Source organism: Schistocerca nitens, chromosome 5 (genome assembly GCF_023898315.1).
Source record: "Schistocerca nitens isolate TAMUIC-IGC-003100 chromosome 5, iqSchNite1.1, whole genome shotgun sequence".
Classification (NCBI taxonomy): domain Eukaryota; kingdom Metazoa; phylum Arthropoda; class Insecta; order Orthoptera; family Acrididae; genus Schistocerca; species Schistocerca nitens.
This window is the reverse complement of record NC_064618.1, coordinates 400,422,032-400,448,642: the sequence shown is the minus strand read 5'-3', so window position 1 is coordinate 400,448,642 and position 26,611 is coordinate 400,422,032. Positions and strand designations below refer to the sequence as shown.

Sequence of the window (26,611 nt, the reverse complement as noted above, 5' to 3'; positions counted from 1 at the left end):
TGGGCAAGCGGGAGGCCGGGTGGACGTACCGCCGAATTGCTCAACACGTGGGGCGTGAGGTCGCCACAGTACATCGATGTTGTCGCCAGTGGTCGGCGGAAGGTGCACGTGCCCGTCGACCTGGGACCGGACCGCAGCGACGCACGGATGCACGCCAAGACCGTAGGATCCTACGCAGTGCCGTAGGGGACCGCACCGCCACTTCCCAGCAAATTAGGGACACTGTTGCTCCTGGGGTATCGGCGAGGACCATTCGCAACCGTCTCCATGAAGCTGGGCTACGGTCCCGCACACCGTTAGGCCGTCTTCCGCTCACGCCCCAACATCGTGCAGCCCGCCTCCAGTGGTGTCGCGACAGGCGTGAATGGAGGGACGAATGGAGACGTGTCGTCTTCAGCGATGAGAGTCGCTTCTGCCATGGTGCCAATGATGGTCGTATGCGTGTTTGGCGCCGTGCAGGTGAGCGCCACAATCAGGACTGCATACGACCGACGCACACAGGGCCAACACCCGGCATCATGGTGTGGGGAGCGATCTCCTACACTGGCCGTACACCACTGGTGATCGTCGAGGGGACACTGAATAGTGCACGGTACATCCAAACCGTCATCGAACCCATCGTTCTACCATTCCTAGACCGGCAAGGGAACTTGCTGTTCCAACAGGACAATGCACGTCCGCATGTATCCCGTGCCACCCAACGTGCTCTAGAAGGTGTAAGTCAACTACCCTGGCCAGCAAGATCTCCGGATCTGTCCCCCATTGAGCATGATTGGGACTGGATGAAGCGTCGTCTCACGCGGTCTGCACGTCCAGCACGAACGCTGGTCCAACTGAGGCGCCAGGTGGAAATGGCATGGCAAGCCGTTCCACAGGACTACATCCAGCATCTCTACGATCGTCTCCATGGGAGAATAGCAGCCTGCATTGCTGCGAAAGGTGGATATACACTGTACTAGTGCCGACATTGTGCATGCTCTGTTGCCTGTGTCTATGTGCCTGTGGTTCTGTCAGTGTGATCATGTGATGTATCTGACCCCAGGAATGTGTCAATAAAGTTTCCCCTTCCTGGGACAATGAATTCACGGTGTTCTTATTTCAATTTCCAGGAGTGTAACTTCTGTTTTACTCGATGACTTTTCGGCGGTTACTACGAACTGTGCCTTTCTAACAGGAAATCACTAATCTAGGCTCACAACTGAGGCGATACTCCATACGAACGCTAGAAGTCGCTTGTGAGGAGCAGTGTCAAAGGCCTTCTGTAAATCTACAAATATGGTATTGGTTCAAATGGCTCTGAGCACTATGGGACTTAACATCTATGGTCATCAGTCCCCTAGAACTTAGAACTACTTAAACCTAACTAACCTAAGGACATCACACAACACCCAGCCATCACGAGGCAGAGAAAATCCCTGACCCCGCCGGGAATCGAACCCGGGAACCCGGGCGTGGGAAGCGAGAACGCTACCGCACGACCACGAGATGCGGGCATATGGTATTAATTTGACATCTTCTTTCGATAGCGCCCATTACTTCGTGGAATAATTGTGTTTCACAAGAACGCTATTTTCTGAATCCGTGCTGACAATTGCTCATTATGTCGTTTTCTCTGAGGTAATTTATAATATTCGAACACAATATATGTTCAAAAATATTACTGCAAAAGGAACCAAATGTAATACACTAGCAGATTATATGTACAGGTTACCCACGTTGGCTGTGAATTAACATCGAGTCAGACTATGTAACTTTCCTCTCGAACATCATAAAAAAGAGTTAAAAAAAAAGATAATTACAAGTGGTTTATAATTGTCGTCGCGAGTAGGTGGAGCTTTCTTTAAGTCACTTGAATTTACAGATGCTTAGCAGAGAGACAGATTCTGATCACCGTGTATCCTGAAGCAACTGGAGATGAGAATAAAGACACACCATTCTGAATGCCACATGAAGTCAAACAGCTATCCGTAACAGACACAATTTTACCTCTTTTGAATGTTATCATGGATCCTGATCATATGAATCGACCATCTCATCGAGGGCTGCAACTCGAAAGCGTCAGTATCAAACAAAAGACAAGTGTATGAAGACTGCTTGCTGATGCATGTAGCCATTGCGAAGAATGAGACGAGAGTGCTTTTATATTTCAAATGCAAGATGAAATTAAAAGAACGCTGCGCGTCCAGCGCTCCCACATTTAATAACGTTTTGATATTTTTATATATCCTAAGGAAAAGTACTGTACACTATTTTTTCAGATTAATTGTTTCATTAACAATGTTTTCAAGAACACTCTACTTTTTATTTAGGGCATACTGTTTGAGATTTTAGTACTTATTTCTTACGTTTTATGAAAAAATTATCCAAAAATCTGTTTTCCCCTTTCTTTACTAAGAAGTTGTCTATAACTTGTTGTTTGCTTACTCTGCAATTGTATATTTTGCCCTTCATTGTGTGATACCTCAGGGCACTTACCCATTTTTAAGGGCACAGGAACTGGCACAAACCTCATTTCATAAAATATTCTGACGAAATGGATACTTACAAAAACAACATTTCATAGGTAACCTTTCATAGGTAACCTTAAACTTTCATTAGTGTTTATACGTAAGGGCTTCTGATTTTTTACACTTATTTCGAAGAAAAAATAAAAAAACGTTGACGACGGCAATTGTTCTTATTTTTTTCACAGAACCTAGATTCTGGCAATTCACTCGGTTTTTGTTTCCTGTCCACAGTTATAAAGCGTCGATTTTCAAATCTAAGATGAAAAGTTCCATTGTGACACACTTTTCTGTACAGGCGTTTCTCACAGTAGAGTGTTGACAGTAACACAGTATGTAATACTGGAAATATTTTTCTACTCTCTAAAATTTTCTGATAATTTTTTTCTGTGAATTATATTTTAACATGTTCTATGTTATTCAATCTGTATATTGAGCAAGCAGTGACGGAAACAAAAGAGAAGTTCGGAGTAGGTATTAAAATCCATGGAGAAGAAATAAAAACTTTGAGTTTCGCAGATGACATTGTAATTCTGTCAGAGACAGCAAAGGACTTGGAAGAGCAGTTGAACAGAATGGACAGTGTCTTGAAAGGAGGATATAAGATGAACATCAACAAAAGCTAAACGAGATAATTGAATGTAGTCAAATTAAATCGGGTGATGCTGAGGGAATTAGATTAGGAAATGAGACACTTAAAGTAGTAAAGGAGTTTTGCTATTTGGAGAGTAAAATAACTGATGATGGTCGAAGTAGAGAGGATATAAAATGTAGACTGGCAAGGAAAGCGTTTCTCAAGAAGAGAAATTTGTTAACATCGAGTATAGATTTAAGTGTCAGGAAGTCGTTTCTGAAAGTATTTGTTTGGAGTGTAGCCATGTATGGAAGTGAAACATGGACAATAACTAGTTTGGACAAGAAGAGAATAGAAGCTTTCGAAATGTGGTGCTACAGAAGAATGCTGAAGATAAGGTGGGTAGATCAAGTAACTAATGAGGAGGTATTGAATAGGATTGGGGAGAAGAGGAGTTTGTGGCACAACTTGACTAGAAGAAGGGATCGGTTGGTAGGACATGTTTTGAGGCATCAAGGGATCACCAATTTAGCATTGGAGGGCAGTGTGGAGAGTAAAAATCGTAGAGGGAGACCAAGAGATGAATACACTAAGCAGATTCAGAAGGATGTAGGTTGCAGTAGGTACTGGGAGATGAAGAAGCTTGCACAGGATAGAGTAGCATGGAGAGCTGCATCAAACCAGTCTCAGGACTGAAGACCACAACAACAACAACATGTTATATAAATATTCAGCTTAGGCTTACTTGTTCCTATGGAATCTGATTACTGTCATTCTTGTGAACAGTTTGGATTATCGCTCCTTTCAGATTTTAGGTAATTTCATTTCTCAGTATGCCGAACTTAATATTTGGGCCTGTTTATCAATTTTATGTAGGTGCTAGCATCTCTTTGGTTATTCTGGTCGTCCAGCAGTTACTGAATACAAGACTGAGCACTTATTTCATTATCAGAAAAGTTCAATATAAATATAATCATCAGCAGTGCATATTTAGCACATGGCCTCCTTTCCCCTATTTGCACAAAAGTAAGTAAAATTCTTGCAGAATGTTGTGGATTCAAAGAAAATGCATTATCACATTTGTCTGAGAAAGTCATGTGGTGCTGATCTGGAGTAATTAGCAACTTCTTGCATAGCCATCATGAAGCAGATTAGTGCAGAGTGCAGAAAAATATTAATGTAACTTTACAGAAGAGTAATTTCGTGAGGCCTTAAAGGAATTAAAATTATTGACAGTCAGCTGTTATTTAACACATACACAAATACCAAATAATATCTCAACAAACTCTTGGTGAATGTATGGTGCTCTATATGGGAAGCTGTATACTAAAACACACAATCATCTCATCTTTCAGTGTACCATCTTCTTCCACATTGCCAGAGTTATCATTTTCATTTCTTTCTGCTTGGTACCTTCAGATTTCTGAACTGTCACTTCTTTTGTATTTTTGTACATATTTTCACACATAATAACAATAATACGTTGGGTTTGTATGAACATTAAGAGAAATGCATATTAATGATGTGATATTATTCAAAACGTATTTTAATAATTTATTATCATTCACAATACTCATACAGCAATAAGACAACATATAGACACAGTTGCCGCAAATTCATACATACAAGGTAATATGTGCAAGACTGGATTTAATACTATCAACAAACTCTACAACATGAGTTTCATAATAACTACTTATATTCATATGTCAAGACAGCAGTTTGAAGGAGACTATACAAATAAATACTTAACACTAGTTTGTTTAAAATATAACACATGCATCAGAGAAACAATAAGATGATCAAATTTATTTGAAATATTCTATTAACAGTTTAAGTTTTGTGACTTTCTGTATTGGCAATCATCTTTAATAACTGAAGGCAATTTCTCATTAATTTTTAGTCTGAAAATGTTTCTTGAATTGCGTAATACCGATGATTACATTCTTGACAACTAATGTTAGTTGCACTGAAATGACAGGATAGATTTTAAATTTCTATTTACATGCACTTAATATAGATCTCTTTCTACATCTGGCGATTTACAGTGTCGAATTAAACACAATCACTATTTGCATATTTTATGAGCAATTGATAATACAAGTATATTTCGGATATTGAGATAATATGCATTTACACCTAAGTACTAATGGTATATCATACTGTCTAAAGTTCAATTAACATATTGCTCTCACTCTATTAATTGGAACAAAAACCTGTATTGTTTGTCTTCTTGAGAGTTTGGAGGGTAATTGATAACAATCTCTTGTATCATATGTAAAAATAACATTATTCATTTATGCAGAGACTTCAGTATAGGATCAGGTGGAATGAAAATATTTCCTTGCAACAAATCGTACAGAAAATACGTAAACAAGAAAACAATAAATATTTTAATGTTCTGGTGACTAACGACACTTTGCGTTGACCTTCTCAGTTAGTATTGTGTTCATTTATCATATCGTACATTTTTAAGGTGGATCATATATAATTCAGCTCTTCAAATGATGTAGTTGTGCTAAGATATTTCAAAGAAGTTCAGTACTGTATGATACTATACATTTTGTTGAATTAAGCTTTATAACATTTAAAAGACATTTGCAGAAGGACTTTCAGATGGTTTATGTTCACTGCAACAGCTTTCTACGTCCAGCTTTTGTATGTTGCCCGAATTGAGAGCCAACTGCATATGTGAACTGCATAATTCACACTTCCACTACTCAGTTAGGAGAATGAGACATATTATGTCTGTAACTGAGCACTTCTTCAACACTGGTTGTTTTAGGAGAAGCGTCAGTGACTAGTCCTCTTAAAACGTTTGGCTTTCAATCATGACATCAGCTGAATTCAATGACAATGTTTGAAAGTGAGGTGTAAGTTCCCACAGCAAATCCCACCACAGCAAACAAGACTATAAAACCAGTTCGCAAAATCAACAGCACAAATTTGAATCGAGTGGTTTCGTTGTTCCAGACGCAGAGGCAATAAATTATGGCTGGGAAAGCAATTCCAATAGCTGACAGGCAGAGTGCACCAAACAGAGATATAAACAGCTCCAAATTTGGAACTGCTACTGCCAGAACGACTGTGAACATAAAAAAGGAAATACTGTGAATTCCATAATATGATCATGTTAAAAACATAGTTATAGATATTTAAGTGAAGGCAAATTAAAAAGATGATGACTTTGACCTACAATTCTTAGGTGTTAAAAAGACTAATTTCTTTCATTTTTGTGAAATCTGCCGACATCCTATGCTAAATTTGAATTTGCAAGTTCATAGTCATTAGTACACCTTTCCTTACATTTCTGAAACATTATGACTTAATCTACTACTATAATTTTATTGTGTATGAAATTTGTAATACTCACATGAAATAGTGACAAGAAAGATACGAACGAGGTATTCAAACAACATCTTATATGGATGTTTCTCTAACTTTTCCATTAAATAACCATTCCATACAATCTCAATATTCACATAGTTCTGGAGACTGTGGCTTACAAAAATTGCAATAGCCAACATTAATTTGGCAGATTGTGCAAGTCTGTAACAAAAGGAAAAATGTCACCACACTTTTAGTTGGAATATAATTGAATGTATTCTTAAACTTACATTACATCATCTTCAAGCATCTACTGAAGGTTATCAGATGTCCCTCACATGCATGTATGATGTCATCAATGTTTTTGAACAGACATCATCATAATAAAGGTGGGTTTGAAATTAAAAAACCCAACATGTCACTTGTGGGAAATTGAAAATTAATTTCATCTCTAAAAATGAAACAGCCAATTACAGTGCGGTACATTTCAACTAAAACTAAACAGCTAGTCAGTATGTATAGTCCTCGATATTCAAAAGTACCCGATTCTTTTGCACCATGTTCGAAAGTATTCGAAATGAAAAACTTACATAAGCTTCACCTGAATTGCGTAAATTGGCGCTATTCATCACACACACATACACACACACACACACACACACACACACACATCTACACATTAATAATTACTGTATTTCCACATATGCATTATTCACCAAAATACCTGAGCATCTAACGTTCTGCCTAATGAGTGTACTGTGTCATCCGTTACATTATGGTATAGCTCACAGCATTTCTAACATCAAAAGTATGTAAAAACCTAGTTTACATGAAATATAATCTCTCTCTCTCTCTTTTTGTAATTTTTACATGAATGAAGGATAAACTGTATAATATGTTACAAAGACGGATGGGACGGAAAAACCAAAACAAAAATACTCCAGGTGTAAATTTTATTATAAGTTTATTTTTTTGGATTTTCGCAAATACTCTACAACCACAGCTAACTTTGTACTGAATCAGAAATAGTTTATTATCTTAATTCATCACACACGATGGAAGCATATGATCCTTCAACATCATTTTTAAAATTTCATCTATTGCACACAGTAGGTTGTTACAACGAAATAAAATGTGTGAGACATCTCCATCAGATAAACAAGTTTTGACCGCTGCCTCTGCCCGGAACTGACACAGACTGTGTTTATGGGCAAACGGTGTATAATATAAACACATGCGCATCTGCTGAACTCTCACTTTCTGTGACGACCAGCTTTTAACAATGGTACTATCATTCTGCCTGTACGAGGTCGTTCAAAAAATTCCAGAACTTCGTCAAACAAATTTTTGTACGCTTATCTTTTACTTATTGTGCATGGTCTCCTTCGAAATACTCCCCTCCATAACTGATACACCGCTCCCAACGCCGTTTTCACTTCCGGTAGCAGTCTAGGTACGCATCCTTCTGGATCGCGCGAAGCGCCGTCTGAGAATTTTCTTTCATCTCGTCTATCGTTGCAAATCTTTGCCCTTCAAATGGGGCAGCACAGTGGTTTCGTTTTCTGAGCAATAGTGAAGCACCAAAAGGATGCGCTATCGTGATGCAAGAGCCATGAATTGTATCGGTACGTTTCAGGCCTAATTCTTCACACATTTTCTCGCAGGCGTCGCTACACGTTCCGATAGTACCACAGATTAACAGTCTGTCCCTGTGGCATGAATTCATGATGAACTAATCCTTCCAAGTCAAAGAAAACTGTCATCATGACTTTGACATATGACCTGACCTGACGAGACTTTTTGGTCTTTGAGAACCTTTCCCAACCTACTGTGAATATTCAACCTTGGTCTTAACATCACAACCGTAGACCCACGTCTCATCCCTAGTTATCATTCTCTTAAGGAACATGTCGTTCTCATTTGCGCGATTCAAAAGCTCCGATTCAAAAGCTCTTCATAGAGTGAGGTCTTCCTGGTCCTGACTCACGAGCCGTGAGACGAACTTGGCGGCAACACGATGCATTCCAAGATGCTGTCTCAGGATTTCATGACATGATCCAACTGAAATTTACATTCTTCTGCAATCTCTCGGACAGTCTTCGATTGGCACGCGCAGTTTCGTTGACGTTCCTGACACATGCGTCGTCAACAGACGTCGAAAGTTTTCCTGAACAACGGTCATCTTTAATTTCCGTCCGGCTATTTTTAAGCCGTGTTAACCGTGACACTGAGTACGGCTTACGCAGTCCTCACCGTAGGCTTTCTGCATCATTTGGTGTGTCTCTATTCAAGATTTTCTTGAGCCTCAGGCAAAATTTAATGCTGACTTGCTGCTCCTCTTACTGTGTTCTCTCGAAATTCGCTAACTGTGCTATGGAACGTTCTACTCAATACAGTACTGATCAATAACTAACAGACAAACAATAAAGAAACTTCCAGCAGTTACACGATAAACATAGCCGTGTGCAGCGGCGCCAGCCGCATTTCGGTCCAACACACCATTGGCGTGAAATTACGAATGTTCCGGGATTTTTAGAACAGACTTTGTATATTCAGTTCTCCTTTGAAATCAAATACATTCTCTCTCCATCTGTTCCCAAAATCAAAAGCATGCTGTTCCTCGCGCGAAATCCCATCCAGAAAGTACGTAAACTGTTTCCTCATCTTCCGAAAAACATTTTTTTGGCCGACTGTCAATGGACGGCATATTACACAACTTTCCATTCTGCAATTGAGTCTTTCACTTTATTTTGCACAACCATTGTAAACCTCAAACAATAATCGATTTTCTCGAAGTTCCCCTTCAATAGATATTATTTAACTATCACGTGAATTATTGCCCACTACTTTCAAAGCTATTAAAAAAACTAATCACTAAAACGATTCATTCAATTCATTACAGTGGACAAAATCGATATTTGCTGGCGATTTGTCAGAGACCAATTCTGAACGTCGTCTTCCTAGTCATAATCCTTTTCTTTATCCTTCCAAATCTCAATTATGCATAAGTGCATTGATTTCTTTGGTTCTAATATCTTTGTCATGGCCTGCCTTCATCTTCTTCTCCTTCTATTTACCATGTGGTTGGTTATGTAGAACGCTGTTGGTATATTTACAGCCTGAGCTAGAATTTGTTTGCCTGAGGGAGAGATTTCTGCTTATGAACATTAGTAGCACCGAAAATTTCACCACAATTTTGAAGATCTTGTGTTGTCTTACTCGTTTTAGGAGGTTTAATTTTAAACAACAGATTACATAATCCTATCGCTACCCACTATCTTATACTGTGAATTATTAAATCATCTCCTTCAGCATCAACCAGTGAATCATCAACCATCCATACTCTTGTTGTTAGTTCAAAGCTGATGCCTCACACAGTATCATATGCTTTGTCTGTTCGTCTAGGAAAAATGATGCTACCAACTTACCCCCTGTCTCTACTTCAATTTTCTATTGTGGCTTCTTCTTCTTCTCCATCACCATATTCCTCATCATATTCTTCTTATTGTTATTCTCCTCCTCTTCCAATATCTCCGTCTTTTGCTTCCTTAAATACATTCATTTGTTTGTTATGATCTTCTTCACCTTCTTCTGAATTCTTTCAGAATAGCTGTATCAGTCCCTACAGCAGTTGAGAAATAAGATTAAATACATTTTCCAGTAGAGACTCATCTTCATCTTGCCTTTTTTGCAGTAACCGCATTTTCTGCGGATGATTCGTCGAGATTTTTACTCCTCATTTTTAAGACTAATCTTTCGTCCAATGGAACTAAGAAGGATATCAACAACCAAAATGCTCAATCAATATCTGAACCGATTACAAGCAAATATCTCAGTTTATACCACAATACAGAACTGCTCACATGCAGCTTATCACGTTAAATTCAAATGGTTCGGGAAAAAAGAAACATAGCGATGGTCAGCTGTTGCTTCCCGATCCTTTCTGTTTCGTTCCATTCCGATCTGTTCTGTTCATATCCGTTCCATTCCATTTCGATCTGCTCCTACTGTTCCGTTCTGTTCCGGTCCATTCAGTTCCGTCACGTACCGTTTCGTTCTACACTGACCCTTTCAGTGCTGTCCCGCACGTATTGTTCTGTTCCGGTCCATTACGTTCCATTTCGGTCCGTTTTGATCCTCTTGAACATAATACTAATTTATGCAAAATTCAAAACGTTCGTATAATTTTGAACGAACAGAATAGTCGTATGTGAAGGATTGTACATCTCACTTTGCATTTCATGTATATGGCGTACTTTTCGAAATACAAGCGTTCTTGCTCTCTGCTGTGTGATTCAACAAAAAATACCACGTTTTCGAATTAATAACTAGAAAATAGTATCTTTTCAAACTATTAAAGAAAGTAACGTCATAGTGAATCCTCCATTCACCATCCTAAAGTGGCAAATTAAATGACTCCTTCGGCATTGGCCTGATAAAACTCTTTAGTGTCCAAAGTTTGCTTGAAAAATTAGATCTGAGTTTCGACGTGCCCAGGCTAATGCATGTGACTACGCTGTCATATAGAGACATCAAAAAAAGGTTTTGCTTCATCCTGGTTCCCAGAACTCCTGAATACAGACGTTTACTATGGATATTGTGAAAGGTGGCTACACTGAGTCACAGCTCCAGAGATTGAGCCAAAGAGTATTATTCCACCGCCTCCACTGGCGCAGTAGTTGTTCAGAGAATGTCGAGGGCAGTAGTAGTTCAGATGTTGTCGTGGGAAGTACTTGTTGAGAGGATGTCGAGAGCAGTACTAGTTGAGAGCATGTCGTGTGCAGCTCTTCGGTTGGTGTAATGTATATATGGAAGATGTTGCAATGATCACAGTGTACGTTTCGTCAATATATATGGAGGTAACAAAAATGTTTTTATTTCAAATTTCTTTAATAAGAATGCTTCTTGGTCACAGGTTCAGTCAACAAAGCATCTGGCTCGAGTTCACGTATTAGACTTGTAATTCTGTTTCTATGTGCAATTATAGTATTGAGGAAGAACCGTGCCAGATACGTGTACGTTGAATCACACGTCCACACACAGAACAGTTACACTTGTGCTTTGTTGTTTCGTAGCTTTTATAGTTGCAGTGGACTTAATTAATCAATTGTGTTAACGGAAATTTCCTTTCATTCTTTATTGTCATTTTATGCAGTCAGATTGCGTACTATTACTACTCAGGGCCAACCGGTTACGAGACTTCGTAACCGGACACACAGCTACTAAAATTATTTTTATTGTATGATAATTAAGCCCCCATGCAATTGTATCACAGACAAAGTCCCTTTGACTGTTCAGAGATGTCACTAAACCCGCCCAAAGATGTAAACAACCAAGCATGAGCAGTTCCTATTAGACGAAGGGGGTCCGACAGCCGATCCGTTCCAGTCATTCCACTAGGAAGGAGGTACACGGCTCGTGTTGTCTGTAGTTCAACCATTCCTAGACGGTCAATACCGCGGTTCAATCGCGTCCGCATTGATACTTGTGCCAGGAAGGGCTCTCAACAAGGGAAGTGTCCAGGCATCTCGGAGTGAACCAAAGCGACGTTGTTCGGACATGGAGGGCATACAGAGAGACATGATGACATGTCTCGCTCAGGCCGGCCAAGGGCTACTACTGCAGTGGATGACCGCTACCTATGCATTATGGCTCGGAGGAACCCTGACAGCAACGCACCAATGCTGAATAATGCTTTTCGTGCAGCCACAGGGCGTCGTGTTACGACTCAAACTGTGCGCAGTAGACTGCATGATGCGCAACTTCAGTCCCGACGTCCGTGGCGAGGTCCATCCTTGCAACCACGACACCATGCAGCGCGGTACAGATGGGCCCAACAACATGCTGAACTGATCGCTCGGGATTGGCATCAAATTCATATGCCTTCAACCAGACAATCGTCAGAGACGTGTTTGGAGGCAACCCGGTGAGACTGAACGCCTTAGACACACTGCCAAGCGAGTGCAGCAAGGTGGAGGTTCCCTGCTGTTTTGGGGTGGCATTATATGGAGCCGATGTCCGCCGCTGGTGGTCATGGAAGGCGCCGTAACGGCTGTACGATACGTGAATGCCATCCTCAGACCGATAGAGCAACCATATCGGCAGCATATTGGCGAGGCATTCAGCTTCATGGACGACAGTTCGCGCCCCCATCGTGCACATCTTGTGAATGACTTCCTTTAGGATAACGACATCGCTCGACTAGAGTGGCCAGCATGTTCTCCAGACATGAACCCTATTGAACATGCCTAGGATAGATGAAAAAGGGCTGTCTATGGGCCACGTGACCCACCAAATACTCTGAGGGATCTACACTGAATCGCCATTGAGAAGTGGGATAATCTGGACCAACAGTGCCTTGATGAACTTGTAGATAGTATGCCACGACGAAAACAGGCATGCATCAATGCAATAGGACGTGCTATTGGGTATTTGGGGTACCGGTGTGTAGAGAAATCTGGATCACCACCTCTGAAGGTCTGGTTTTATGGTGGCACAACATGCAATGTGTAGTTTTCATGAGCAATAAAAAGGGCGGAAAATTATGTTTACGTTGACCTCTATTCCAATTTTCTGTACCGGTTCCGAAACTCTCTGAACCGAGGTGATGCAAAACTTATTTTGATGTGTGTATTTGTAAGATAAATGCTGTCTAGATAAATTGATAAATTTGGGGTGTGCTGTCAGTCACCCATTGACCATACCAGGTGGTTATAACTACAGTGCAGCAACTCACAGAAGTCTGATGTGGGGTGTAAGTATCGTCTAGCGGCGAAACTTGGTAGACGTTATGACTGGTCTATGTGGAACCGATTTACGCTGGAAAAATAAGTGCCATTTTTGGTCAACAGGTGCAAATTTGCCCCTGTGAATGCAAGGAAGATGTACAGAATGTTTTTCCATATATAATGGATTAGAAACGGGGCGTGGGCAGAAAGCGTCAAAGATGGGAGAAAGGCATATTGTTAATTTTTTTTATTAAGCACCGCTTGCAGAATTTGTTCAGTATGAACACCGGATACTTGACGAGAGTCTTTCTAGCACCAAATTTGCAGCTTTGCACCTGATGGCCGTAATTGGAACTAATTTCTTTCTGGCGTAACTTGGTTCCGCATTAAGGCATTAGCAAATCTACCAAGTTTGGCTGTTGTACGATAATTAAAGCGCACACGGAATCTCTCTGAGTAGCTGCACTTAGTTACAATCACCTGTACACACATTTCAAGCAGTTCACAATTGCACATGACAGTGCGAGTCATTTCCACATTACACAGATCTCGAAGCCATATGACTCATTGAAATCTACTTGCAATAGGATACTGTAATAATCGTTTCTACGACTTAGAAGACGATTATGTGAGAATGATATTTTATTTTTCCTATAAGCGAAGATTTAAAAAAAATCGATAAATGCAAACTGCTTCATGCCATAGTTCCAAATTCATTTTCGAGGGATGTTTCACTTTGGCATACTGGTACAGTATTCCGTAATATCGCCGCAGCGAAATTTATTGTCGCAGGGACTCGGTAATACGATAATGCGCAATACAACAAACAGAAACAAAGTAAATAAACAGGTAAAAGTGATTCTCCGTTTTTATCGTGCAACATAAAGACATAGCGACTAGTGACCTATAGCACAACTTACAAACTTGTGAAATGTCCTCGCATTTATCTCTTCAAAGTCTTTAACCCACGTTCATTCCACATGTCGAAACCAAAATTTTAAGTTTTGTATGAAAAGCTGGCTAGTAACTTTGCTCATAGCATTTTTAGGCTGTGGCTGTTTATAATAAGTAATAATGTAGGCTCCACTGATTTGTGTGCAATACGTTACATTTATTTGCGGTCAGGGTGGAATTAATGTCAATGTCAGCATTTCGCTAGAGACCTCTGGCATTGCTCCCTTCCTATAGAAAACAGTATCAGAACATCCAGAAAACGTTTTCTATTCATATCTTTATTTGCAGGCATAAACGCGAGATGCACTGAGGTGACAAAAGTCGTGAGATGCCTCCTAACATCATGTCGGACTTCCTTTTGCCCGGCGTAATGAGCAACTCTACGTGGCATGGACTCAACAAGTGTGTTAGAAGTTCCCTGCAGAAATGTTGATCTATGATGACTCTATAGCCGTCCATAACTGCGAAAGTGTTGCCGCTGCAGGATTTTGTGCACGAATTGAACTCTCTGTTATGTCCCATAAAACATCTATGGGGATTCATGTCGGGCGATCTGGGTGGCCAAATCATTCTTCTGAATATTCCAGAATGTTCTTCAAACCAATCTGGAACAACTGTGGCCCGATGACATGACGTTGTCGTTTTCGGACGTGAAGACCATGAATGGCTGTAACTGGTCTCCAAGCAATCGAACGGCTCTAATGGCCTCCAAGCAATCGAACATAATATTTTCCAATCAAAGATCGGTCCAGTTGGACCAGGGCCCCAGTCCATTCCACGAACACAGAGCCCACGCCTTTATGGAGCCACCACCAACTTTCACACTGCCTTGTTGACAATGGATCCACGGCTTCGTTAGCTCTTACCAATTGAAGTCGGGACTCATCCGACCATGCCACTGTTTTTTAGTCGTCTAGGGTTCAACCGATATCGTCTTGAGCCCAGAAGAGGCGCTACAAGCGATGTCGTACTGTTAACAAAGGCACTCGCGTCGGTCATCTGCTGCCCCAATTCGCCGCAATGTCCTAACCAATACGTTCGTCGTACGTCCCACACTGATTTCTGCTTTTATATCAAGCAGTGTTGCTTGACTGTTGACACTGACAACTCTACGCAAACGCCGCTGCTCTCGGTCGTTAAGTGAAGGCCATCGGTCACTGCAGGTGCGTGGTGAGAGGCAACGCTTGAAATTTGGTATTCTCGTTACACTCTTGACACTGTGGGTCTCGGAATATTGAATTCCCTATCGATTTCCGAAACGGAATGTCTCCAACTACCTTTCCGCGTTCAGAGTCTGTTAATTCCCGTCATGCGGACATAGTGACGTCGGAAATCTTTTACATGAATCACCTGAGTACAAATGATAGCTACAGCAATTTACTGCCCTTTTATATCCTGAGTACGCTATTCTACCGCTATCTGCGTGTGTGCAAATCGCTATCGCGCGACTCTTGTTACCTCAGTGTATTTCTCTTAGGTAACCGATTTCAGCTGTGGTACTCCTTCTTAATATCACAGACAGAGGCATCAGTTCGTGTACTGTAGTGTCATTCGTTGGTAACCACTTTTGTAAAAAGTGATTACATCTTACGTATGCACAAGAAGTATCATAATTAACAGCGAAAACTAACACGAATGATAGTATACGACAGTAAGAGCAAAGAACTTTTCCAGGAACGTGGGTCTGTAAACATGCTGTTTGTGAGACGACTGCGAATGCATGGTTAAGAGCCAACACCGACTTCAGTATGAAAAATTAGTTCAAATGTAAGTGACGTGTAGACTTTTAGATCAAGTCCTCATCGGGCTGGTCTAAAATATTTCACCCACAGTTTAGCTTAAGGGGATATGAAATGTCCTATATCGACAGCTTTGCATTTTGTTACTCGTGTCCCTTGTATTTTCCCTTTCTTTTGAAACGAGTGTAGCAATATATATGAAAGTTTTACAGGACATTACACATTATGTTCTTGGAGTAATGAACTGAAATCATTGGATTTCAGCCTGTGGTTTGGGAAACAATTTTTTAACTGTGTGGGTGCAATTTTGTACAATTTTTCGTGCTTTTTTAAAAATAGTCTTAATTGTGCTTACCATTGCGGTTTTATTTTAGTTCAGTAGGCCCGGTACATTTGGGCAGGTCCCTGAAAATTTCAAGCCCGTAAACATGTCGAATTTTGTGCCTACGAACTACGATTTGCGTACAACACTGGTTTTTTGTTATCATTTGAAGAAAACTGCTGCAGGATCGCATCGAATGCTTGTCGAAGCTTTCGGCGAACATGCTGTTGGGAAAACACAGTGTCTCGGGAGGTTGAAAAAATTCAAAAGTGGTGATTTTGGCGTGAGAAACGACGAGTGCGGGGAACCACAGAAAAAGTTCGAAGACAACGAATTGCAGGCCTTATTGGATGAAGCTGATACTCAAATCAACAGGAAATCGCGGAACAATTGAAAGAAATCCGTTTCTCTTCGGTTGAAAGCTGTGGCAAAGGTGCAGAAAGTGGGAAAATGGATTCCGCAAGAACTGAATGAAAGACAGCAAGCAAATCGAAAGACCACTTGTGAAATGCTGCTCTCCAGGTATAAAAGAAAGTCGTTTCTTCATCGAATAGTGACAGACGATGAAAAATTGATATATTTTGAGAATCCTAAGCGTCGTAAATCTTGGGTGAATCCAGGCAAACCATCGACATCCAATGCAAGACCAAATCGCTTTGGAAAGAAGACAATGTTCTGTGTTTGGTGGGATCAGAAGAATGTTATCTACCATGAGCTGCTAAAAACTGGTGAAACCGTTAACACTGATCGCTACCATTAGCAAATGTTCGATTTAAATCGAACATTACGTGAAAAACGACCAGAATATGGTAAAAGGCAACACAAAGTTATACTGCTCCATGATAACGCCCCATCACACACAGCAAAACGGGTCAGGGAAACGATCGAGGCGTTCAGTTGGGAAATACTGGGGCATGCGACTTACTCTGCAGACTTGGCTCCGTCCTATTATCATCTGCTTGGATCACTGGGACACGCTCTCCCTGAACAACGGTTCAATTCGTATGAAAATGTAGGAAAATGTCTCGCTGCTCGCTGACTGGTTCGCTTGAAAAGAAGAAGTGTTTTTTTTTTTTTTTTGGCGTGGCATTCATAGCCTGCCGGCGAGGTGGGGTAAGAGTATAAATAGCAATGGAGATTATTTTGAATAAAACATTTAAACATTTTTTATCAGTTTCAAACAGCAGACGTGTAATTATTGCAAACAAACTCGGGTTTCATGCTTCTACACCTGATATGTCAGAAGTGAATTGTTTCATAACGCACTCTCGATACTTCTTTTTCAGATAAAGACATCGACAGCACTCGAGTCGTACATGAAAGACTGTACAAGGCATGAGCTGATAGCTTCAAACAGAAGCCTGCAGACAGGCGCAGCTCAGAATACAATTGATGCTTGATGTTTCTATAAATCATTTTGGAAAGTATTGGAAATTTCGTTTACTCAGCTCATACTTCTTTACAATGCATTTAAATGGTGAAACATGATAGCCCTCAACAGATATCGGCAAGTACGAACTCACTAATAATACATTTTGTATGTTGGAACAAGCTACTTTTCCTGGTTTGTCTGTCATGCATTATTGTCATATTGGCGATATATGGCATGTTTGGAGGTTGTGAAAGTATTGACTCACTGCGTATGCAGTTTCCCCACAAAATGCAATTCAGTGTCATTTTCATTTTATTAAGGCAGATACATCTGACAAAACTTGGGTAGCTAAGGAAGATTTCTCTCATTATAATTGTAACAGCCACTGTTTACTATACCGTGTATTCTAAAAAGTGTTAAAAATAATGATGATGAATAGGAACATGTGTTAAATTCACAGGTTTCCACTGGGCGACAGAAAAATATATAAAAACGATTTGTGCTATAATTTAAAGTTAACTGCAGTTTTAGTGTATTGGCGAAAATGTGGTTTATTCGAATGTAGTATTTTTTATATCTAGATAATTTTTTGTCTTGTACGTGTGAAAAAATGCAAGAACATTAAATGTGTGAAAATGTAAAAACATTAAGTGTAAAAAGTATTGTACTATTTAAACTCGGAATATTCCACAGTCAATTAAGTGTGCAGCTAACTTCCTTTGGAACGTAATCTCTTGTATAATAAACTTTATATCTTGAGTTTTTTTATCTGTATATTTTCCTTGCCATTCGCCCTGTAATATATTACGAAGACAGAGATGAAATTTACTGATGAAGCAGTACAGAATTTGACTTAAACAGAGAGAGAGGAAATATAGTGATGATCAGGCTGTACAGTATTTGACATAACCAAAAGTTATAGTCTATCACATACACACAAACACACACACACACACACATACACACACACACACACACATAGAGAGAGAGAGAGAGAGAGAGAGAGAGAGAGAGAGAGACCAAATTTACTGGCAAGTCAGTACAGTGTTTGAGATAAACATTGATTTTTAGTGAAGTATGAATACAGAGTCAAATGAAACATTATGCAATGTGTGTGTGTGTGTGTGTGTGTGTGTGTGTGCGTTTGATGAATGCCTGATGGTGCGCTGAAGCATGGGCCACCCCACACCGATTTGTGTTTTCAGGCTCAGCGTGAAGGAATACGTGCAAACTAAATGCAGTCATAGTCATGATTTCTCGTTTCGTTTAACAGACCGAAAATACATCGCAAAAACCAACCCCAGTCTTTAATTTAGCCAGGCAACAAAGGCCTGAAAACTTCTCAGCTAAGTACCCTCGAAACAATCTGAGAGAATTCTTGTAATCTTAATTCCGTTTGCTGATATCTCAGGTTTCTCTAGCTAAAATATTCTTGCTTTTGACCGTATGATGCAATAAGGAAGTACTTCAGTGAAACTATTGAAGCGCCAGTTCCGATAAAAAAGCTACGTTGCCACCGTGCAACAGATAGACATGTGGGTGGCACTGTACAGCAGGCAACAGGGCCACGTGACTGAGTGTCGTAGTCGACAAGAGTCTAGCTTGGCACCATCATGTCACATATATGACAGCCAAGGCAATGGCCCGGTTGCTCCAACTGTACCAACTGCCAAACTCGACGTCAGCTGTGCCACAGAACTTGGAAGATGTCCATGGTAAGGCACTGCTGGGGCCCATTCCCGACTATGGAACAATAGTATGGGGCAACGTTGTCGATATTCACATAGACGGTTTACGGTAGGTGTAAATTCGATCTCTTGAATTTATGTTGGATCTATCTCAGCATTTTTCAACAGCGGAACTCAACCAGGTAGCCGGAATACGTCACTTCAGGGAAAGGTTCAGATGTTTGGCCGGTGGTTTGTACGAGAAATCTACGAGTATGATGTCACAGAACCGTCAGATCCACAACCTGCCTACAGTCGTACAGCATCATGACACCAGAACTCCTGATGGATTAAGCTTTTCCCTTCCAGCATACTAATAATAGCTTCCTTACGTGCTTTTAAGATCGTAACCAGAGAAGATAAATAACAGAGAGTTATCCAAAAGTTTCAACCAACAGCCAATAGGGCACAGTCTTCACAGATCAATGGAAGCCAAAGATCACTCTGAGGAGATCAGGCACCCTGGACTTGGACGGCATGTCGATTGGTGTTAGTCGACTAGGTTACGTCGTGGGAAAATAATGAATATATGAATTTTTTCCCCAGCTAGAAGCTTGGTACAATTTGTGCTCCCAGTCGGATGTTTTCTTCGTTAAAGTTACACTGATCAGCCATACCATTACGACCACTGCCCACCGTTAGAAAAATGCCGCCTACATCCACATCTATATATATACTCCGCTAGGCATCAAGCGGTGTTTGATGGAGGGCACAATTCGCGCCTAAATCATATCCCCCCCCACTGTTCCACTCGCGGTCGCGCGACGGAAAAATGACTGTCTGAACGCCTCAGTACGAGCTCTTATTTCGCTTATCTTTGAAAGGTGATCATTGCGCGATTTGAAAGTTGGTGGTAATAATATATGCTCTACATCCTCGATGGAGATCGGATTTAGCCCCTTCTGTTTAGGGCGCCGTGTATCTGCAAGTGTGTCCCGCTTGAAACTTTCTATGAGATTTGTTAACTCTCTCGCGATGGCTAAATGTACCAATCATGAATCTTGCCGCTCTTCTTTGGACCTTCTCAATCTCTTGAATCAGACCCAACTAGTAAGGGTCCCATACAGACGAACAATACTCCAAGACTGGACGAACTAACGTATTGTAAGCTATTTCCTTTGTTGAAGGAGTGCATCGCTTCAGGATTCTACCAATAAACCGCAGTCTAGAGTTCGCCTTACCCGTTACTTGTGTAATCTGATGATTCCATTTGAGATCATTTCGAATAGTCACACCCAGATACTTGACGGCTGTGGCCACCTGACGCGGTAAGGAGTAAAGAATCGTACACTGACGTCAACTTTGACAAATGGCAGATTGTCAAGACCCGGTGCCAAGATAACGTAAATTGCGAAGCAAATCGGCTGTTCGCCCGCTTCTCTTGTGAGCATTTGTGATGAATGGTTGAAACTACGAGTGGAAGTCCAAAGAACGTGGAGGTCTAGGACTTGTCCGCTCTGTGAAGCAGGATAGGCAGCCATCTGTGACAGATCTGACGACAACATACTTATACACTGCTGGGCCAGAGTCAAACTTTTCGGAGAATTATATTCAGCGCAGGCTGTTCCCATGTTGACTCACAGACATTGGTTCAAATGGGACTTAACTTCTGAGGTCATCAGTCCCCTAGAACTTAGAACTACTTAAACCTAACTAACCTAAGGACATTACACACATCCATGTCCGAGGCAGGATTCGAACCTGCGACCGTAGCGGTCGCGCGGTTCCAGACTGTAGCGCCTAGAACCTCTCGGCCACCCCGGCTTGATCTCAGCCCGATGAACACCCATGGGACGCTATCGGGTGCCAGATTCGGATCACAGACAACTGGCCCGTAATGTAGAGAAAGTAAGTGACCTGTGCGTAGACATCTGCTCCCAGATACCTCCAAAAACTCAAGTTGTTGTCTCCGTACCATACAGAATCGACGACGTATTGCGTTCCGTATGTAGCCCAACACACTATTAAGCAGGTGGCGCTAATGCTTTAGCTCAGCGGTGTATACTGAGTAAGTTTTTATCGATAATTCTCATTCTGTAGCGATCAGATAGTTACCCGAACTATTCTGTAAGAACGGAGAAAGGTCTGTGTGACCCAATACGAGTTCCACGGTGAGAGCCACCAGACCAGGGATGGTTAAGGGAGGGGTGAGGCTGCAGGGAATTCATGCAGATGCTTCCACCTGCATGCAGGTCTTCATGAAACGAAATTTTGATACTGATTTCTTAAAAAAATCAGCAATTTATTCCTTGAAGCTCTTTACGCATGACAACGTATGGGAGGCCATCAGTTTTCATATTGATCTAAATTTAAAAGGTTCACATCTTCCTTCAGTAATGATAAGGAGCTACCTCGTACTTTGAGTGTCACGTGAATCTGCTTTTCAGTTCCCAAACATATTTCGTTTTGTTTGTGTCTTGTGTATTTGTAGGTTAGTGGCGCTCAGCGACGAGGTTATCTGCGTCCATCCGTAATTAGTAGAAACGACTGTGGTAAAAAGTATAAAATGCGATAAAGGAAAGAAATAGCAGTTGGAGATAAAATCGTGTTCATTCTCTCCAATCTTACCCACAATCACCCTCGCAATCGCAGTAGCTCACATCATATAATAAAGCATTAGAGTTGGTCGGAAATTCTAAAATTTTCAAGTAAAACACAAGTAACACAAGAGGAAAACTAAAATAGATTCACAGGAATCTGTAGCCGGCTGATCACTTACAGAAAACACGGATGAGCCAGCCGCCCTGACAACACATTAAAGACGTTGTCCTAAAATTTTAGGGAACAAATCAGACATTGCACAAAACTTTGGAAGATGTACCACATTCGCTTCACTGTCATTTAGAAAAGGGGTAAAATGGGCGGCAAAAGAGCTGCTGCCCTATTGCCTGAATGAAAAATACAGTCTACTAAAATGTGGTGCACCGTGATCAAGCACCATATACGACAGGACAACTTCTGATGTCAGGCAGCGCTCATAACACATTCGTTATACAAAAAATTCTGCTGGAGGAACGTCCGCAACTGAGCATTATAGTATAGGTAGGAAATACCGCTTCAGTTGTAAGGTTCTTTTTATTATTTAGTACATAAACCACGACCGGTTTCGGGCTCTTGCATGTCCATCATCAGATCTGATACTAAAAGTGAACAAGAACCGAAGCTGTTGTTAATTTTTACATGCAGTGAGATAAAAAAGTTCCATATAACGTTTCACAAAACAGCGGTCATGTTACGTGAGGTAAAACCTCACTCAGTGCCAGCGAGACACCAGATAAAACCACAGGCCTGGATAAAAAAATATGCAACGAACACCAGGACACTTAACACTTTGTGCTGTGACCCAGAGCGTCGCGATGGACGAGCATAGGACACGGTGATCTTCACCCAAAGAGAACTGCCCCAGATCTCGCACCAGTCGAAATCCTTGGAGAACCAATCCTGTGGAGCAAGACGGCTAAGTACCTAGGTGTCACATTAGACCAAAGACTATTCAGGGCGAGTCATATCCGAGACGAGCAGAGGAATAGGGCACCTTCGCGCTCTGTACCCATTGCTCAAACCACAGTCTGCTGTGCCGTCATTACACCTTGTTAAGCTGTACCCAACACTGCAACCAGTGTTAGAGTACGCAGCTGCGGCGTGGGGAAAGGCCGCCAAGTCGGTCATCACAACGCTGCAAAGGATCCAGAACCGAGCTCTCCCGAGGGAATACTCCACTCGTCTACTACACTAAGACAAAGGCATCCTGCTCCTGCAGGACAGATTCAGGATCATTGCGAGGTCGTCCTAGGAGAAAGCAGGGGAATCCTGCAACGGGCTCGTCCGTGTATTGTGCCTGTGATGGCACGTTGGTCTGACCTGGTGCCAGAGTAATTTTCTCGCCAATGTCGCAGGAAATTATCAGCATGTCACCCAAGGCCAATTCGTATAGGTAAAGTTTTTATTTTCTTCCCACAGGAACAGCAAGAACAGCATTTTCATGCCTTCAATGCTCAAGCTGTTGAGCAACGAAAGTTCACCAAAGAAGCGACAGCGACAGCGACAGGAGCTGGTATTTACAATCAGGAGGATCATATGAAAAGGTTTCCGACATGATTATGGCCGCACAATGGTAATTAACAGACCTTGAACGCCGAATGCCAGTTAGAGCTAGACGAGTGGGACTTTCCATTTCGGAAACCGTTAGGCAATTCAAGATCCACAGTGTCAAGAGTGGGCCGAGAATACCAAATATCACGGTCAACGCAGTGGCCGACCGTCTTCACTTACCGACGGAGAGCAGCGGCGTGTACGTAGAGTTGTCAGTACCAACAGACAAGCAACACTGCATGAAATAACGGAAGAAATCAATGTGGGACGTACGACGAGCATATCCGTTAGGAATGTGCTACGAAGTTTGGCGTTAACAGGCTATGGTCGCAGATAACCGATGTGAGTGTCTCTGCCAAAAGCACAGCGTCGCCTGCAGCGCCTCTCCTGGGCTCGTGACAATATCGATCGGACCCTAGACGAATGGAAAACCGTGGTCTGGTCAGATGAGTCCCAACTTCACTTGGTAAGATTTGATGGTAGGATACAAGTGTGGCACAGACACCATGAAGCCATGGACCCAGGTTGTCAACAAGGCACTCTGCAAGCTGGTGGTGGCTGCATAAAGGTGTGGGCTGTGTTTACATTGAGTGGACTGGGTCCTCTGGTCCAAATCAACCGATCATTGATTGGTAGTGTTATATTCGGCTACTTGGAGACCATTTACAGCCATTCATGTACTTTATGGAAGACAAGTGCCATGTCATTGGGCTACAGTTGTTTACGACTGGTCTGAAGAACATTCTGGACTATTCAAAGAAATGATTTGGCCACCTACTTCGCCCATTATGGAACCCATACAATGTTTCTGTGACATAACGGAAAGCTTAGGTCGTGCACGACCAGCACAGCTTAACATTTCTGTAATGAACTTCCAACAACTTTTTGATTCCATATCACGTCGAGTTGCAGCGCTACGCCGGACAGAATGAGGTTCGACATGATAACAGGAATCAACCCATGACTTCTTTCACCTCAGAGTACGTTACCGCCCATGTGGCAGTCTGTTCGTGCCATTTTTCAGTAGTTCAATGGTCGTCCACACATGGCATTAGTGTTGGTGAACTGCCTGCGCGATGTTAATGTACTCCCGTGGCCAACAAGGTCCCCAGATCTGTCCCCGATGTAATATGAGTGGTACCAGCTCGGACGTCAGCGCCGTCTCAGCCCCAGTATTCAGGATACCAAGGACGAGTTACACCAATTGTGGCCCAGCTTAGCTCATGAGACGATACAACGGCTTTTTGATGCCCTTTCCAACTGACTCACTGCCTACATCCAGGCCAGAGGGAATACTATGTAATACTGATGCTGCCAATTACACTCTTGGCCATTAAAATAGCTACGCCACGAAGATGACGTGCTACAGACTCGAAATTTAACCGACAGGAAGAAGATGCTGTGATATGCAAATGATTAGCATTTCAGAGCATTCACACGAGATTGGCGCCGGTGGCGACATCTACAACGTGCTGACATGAGGGAAGTTTCCAACCGATTTCTCATATACAAATAGCAGTTGACCGGCGTTGCCTGGTGAAAAGTTGTTGTCATGCCCCGCTTAAGGAGGAGAAATCCGTTCCATCACGTTTCCGACTTTGATAAACGTCGGATTGTAGCCTATCGCGATTGCGGTTTATCATATCGCGACATTGCTGCTCGCGTTGGTCGTGATCCAAAGACTGTTAGCAGAATTTGGAATCGGTGGGTTCAGGAGGGTAATATGGAACGCCGTGCTGGATCTCATCGGCCTCATTTCACTAGCAGTCGAGATGACAGACATCTTATCCGCATGGCTGTACCGGATCGTACAGCCACGTCTCGATCCCTGAGTCAACAGATGGGAACGTTTGCAAGACAACCATCTGCACGAACAGTTCGACGACGTTTGCAGCAGCATGGAATATCAGCTCGGAGACCATGGCTGCGGTTACCCTTGACGCTGCATTACAGACAGGAGCGCCTGCGATGGTGTACTCAACGACGAATCCGGGTGCACGAATGGCAAAACGTCATTTTTTCGGATGAATCCAGGTTCTGTTTACAGCATCATGATGGTCGCATCCGTGTTGGGCGACATCGCGGTGAACGCACATTGGAAGCGTGTATTCGTCATCGCCATACTGGCCTATCACCCGGCGTGATGTATGGGGTGCCAGGGTGCCATTGGTTACACGTCTATCACCTCTTGTTCGCACTGACGGCACTTTGAACAGTGGACGCTACATTTCAGATGTGTTACGACCCGTGGCTTTACCCTTCATTCGATCCCTGCGAAACCCTACATTTCAGCAGGATAATGGACGACCGCATGTAGCAGGTCCTGTAAGGGCCTTTCTGGATACAGAAAATGTTCGACTGCTGCCCTGGCCAGCACATTCTCCAGATCTCTCACCAATTGAAAACGTCTGGCCAATGGTTGCCGAGCAACTGGCTTGTCACAATATGCCAGTCACTACTCTCGATGAACTGTGGTATCGTGTTGAAACTCCATGGGCAGCTGTACCTGTACACGCCATCGAAGCTCTGTTTGACTCAATGCCCGGGCGTATCAAGGCCGTTATTACGGCCAGAGGTGGTTGTTCTGGGTACTGATTTCTGAGGATCTATGCACCCAAATTGCGTGAAAATGTAATCACATGTCAGTTCTAGTATAACATATTTGTCGAATGAATACCTGTTTATCATCTGCATTTCTTCTTGGTGTAGCAGTTTTAATGGCCAGTAGTGTAGCATCACACTCTCCGTTCGTTAAGTTTCATTTCGTTTCCTCCTCTTCTTCTGTGTGCGTGTGCGTGCGTGCGTGTGTGTGTGTGTGTTCGGGCTTTACGGGCGCTGAACGTTGAGGTCATCAGTGCCCTGACACACATTAAAAGAAACGAAAATGGACGAATTTAGTAAAATCGAAGCATACACGCAAAGAAAGCGGGAAAAGATGCAAAATGCTGTATGAGAAAGTAAAACGTAAGGTAAACGAGAAAGGATCGTCAAGGATGCCACAGGAAATTGTCACTGTCTGGCCATTTACGTAAAATATGAGCGAGCCAGTCATCCTGTGCACAAATTAAGACTCTCTCCCTAAAATCTTGGTAAAAACATTGGACAAGTCACAGAGCTCTAACACTTTAACCACAATCGTTAGAGTATTTCCTAAAAGATATGGCAGATCCGCCAGCAAGTAAGCCGCAGCCCGCTGGTCAGAAAATAAAACGCAGTCCAGTAAAACGTGGCGCATAGTGACCTGGAGGCCACATGTACCACACATTGGACGG

General features: G+C 42.1%; 1 protein-coding gene across 3 annotated transcripts in view; it reads right to left on the bottom strand.

The window, feature by feature from the left end:
* Positions 1 to 4,720: 4,720 nt before the first annotated feature.
* The window catches only part of LOC126259758 (proton-coupled amino acid transporter-like protein CG1139), a 149,053-nt gene continuing 127,162 nt past the window's right edge, over positions 4,721 to 26,611 (bottom strand). For all 3 annotated transcript variants that reach the window (XM_049956751.1, XM_049956752.1, XM_049956750.1), the window contains exons 9-10: positions 6,452 to 6,627; positions 4,721 to 6,163 (exon numbers count right to left, since the gene is read on the bottom strand). In XM_049956751.1, the coding sequence (XP_049812708.1) occupies positions 5,916 to 6,163; positions 6,452 to 6,627 (424 nt within the window). In that variant the 3' untranslated portion in view covers positions 4,721 to 5,915. The remainder of the gene's footprint in view (positions 6,164 to 6,451; positions 6,628 to 26,611) is intronic.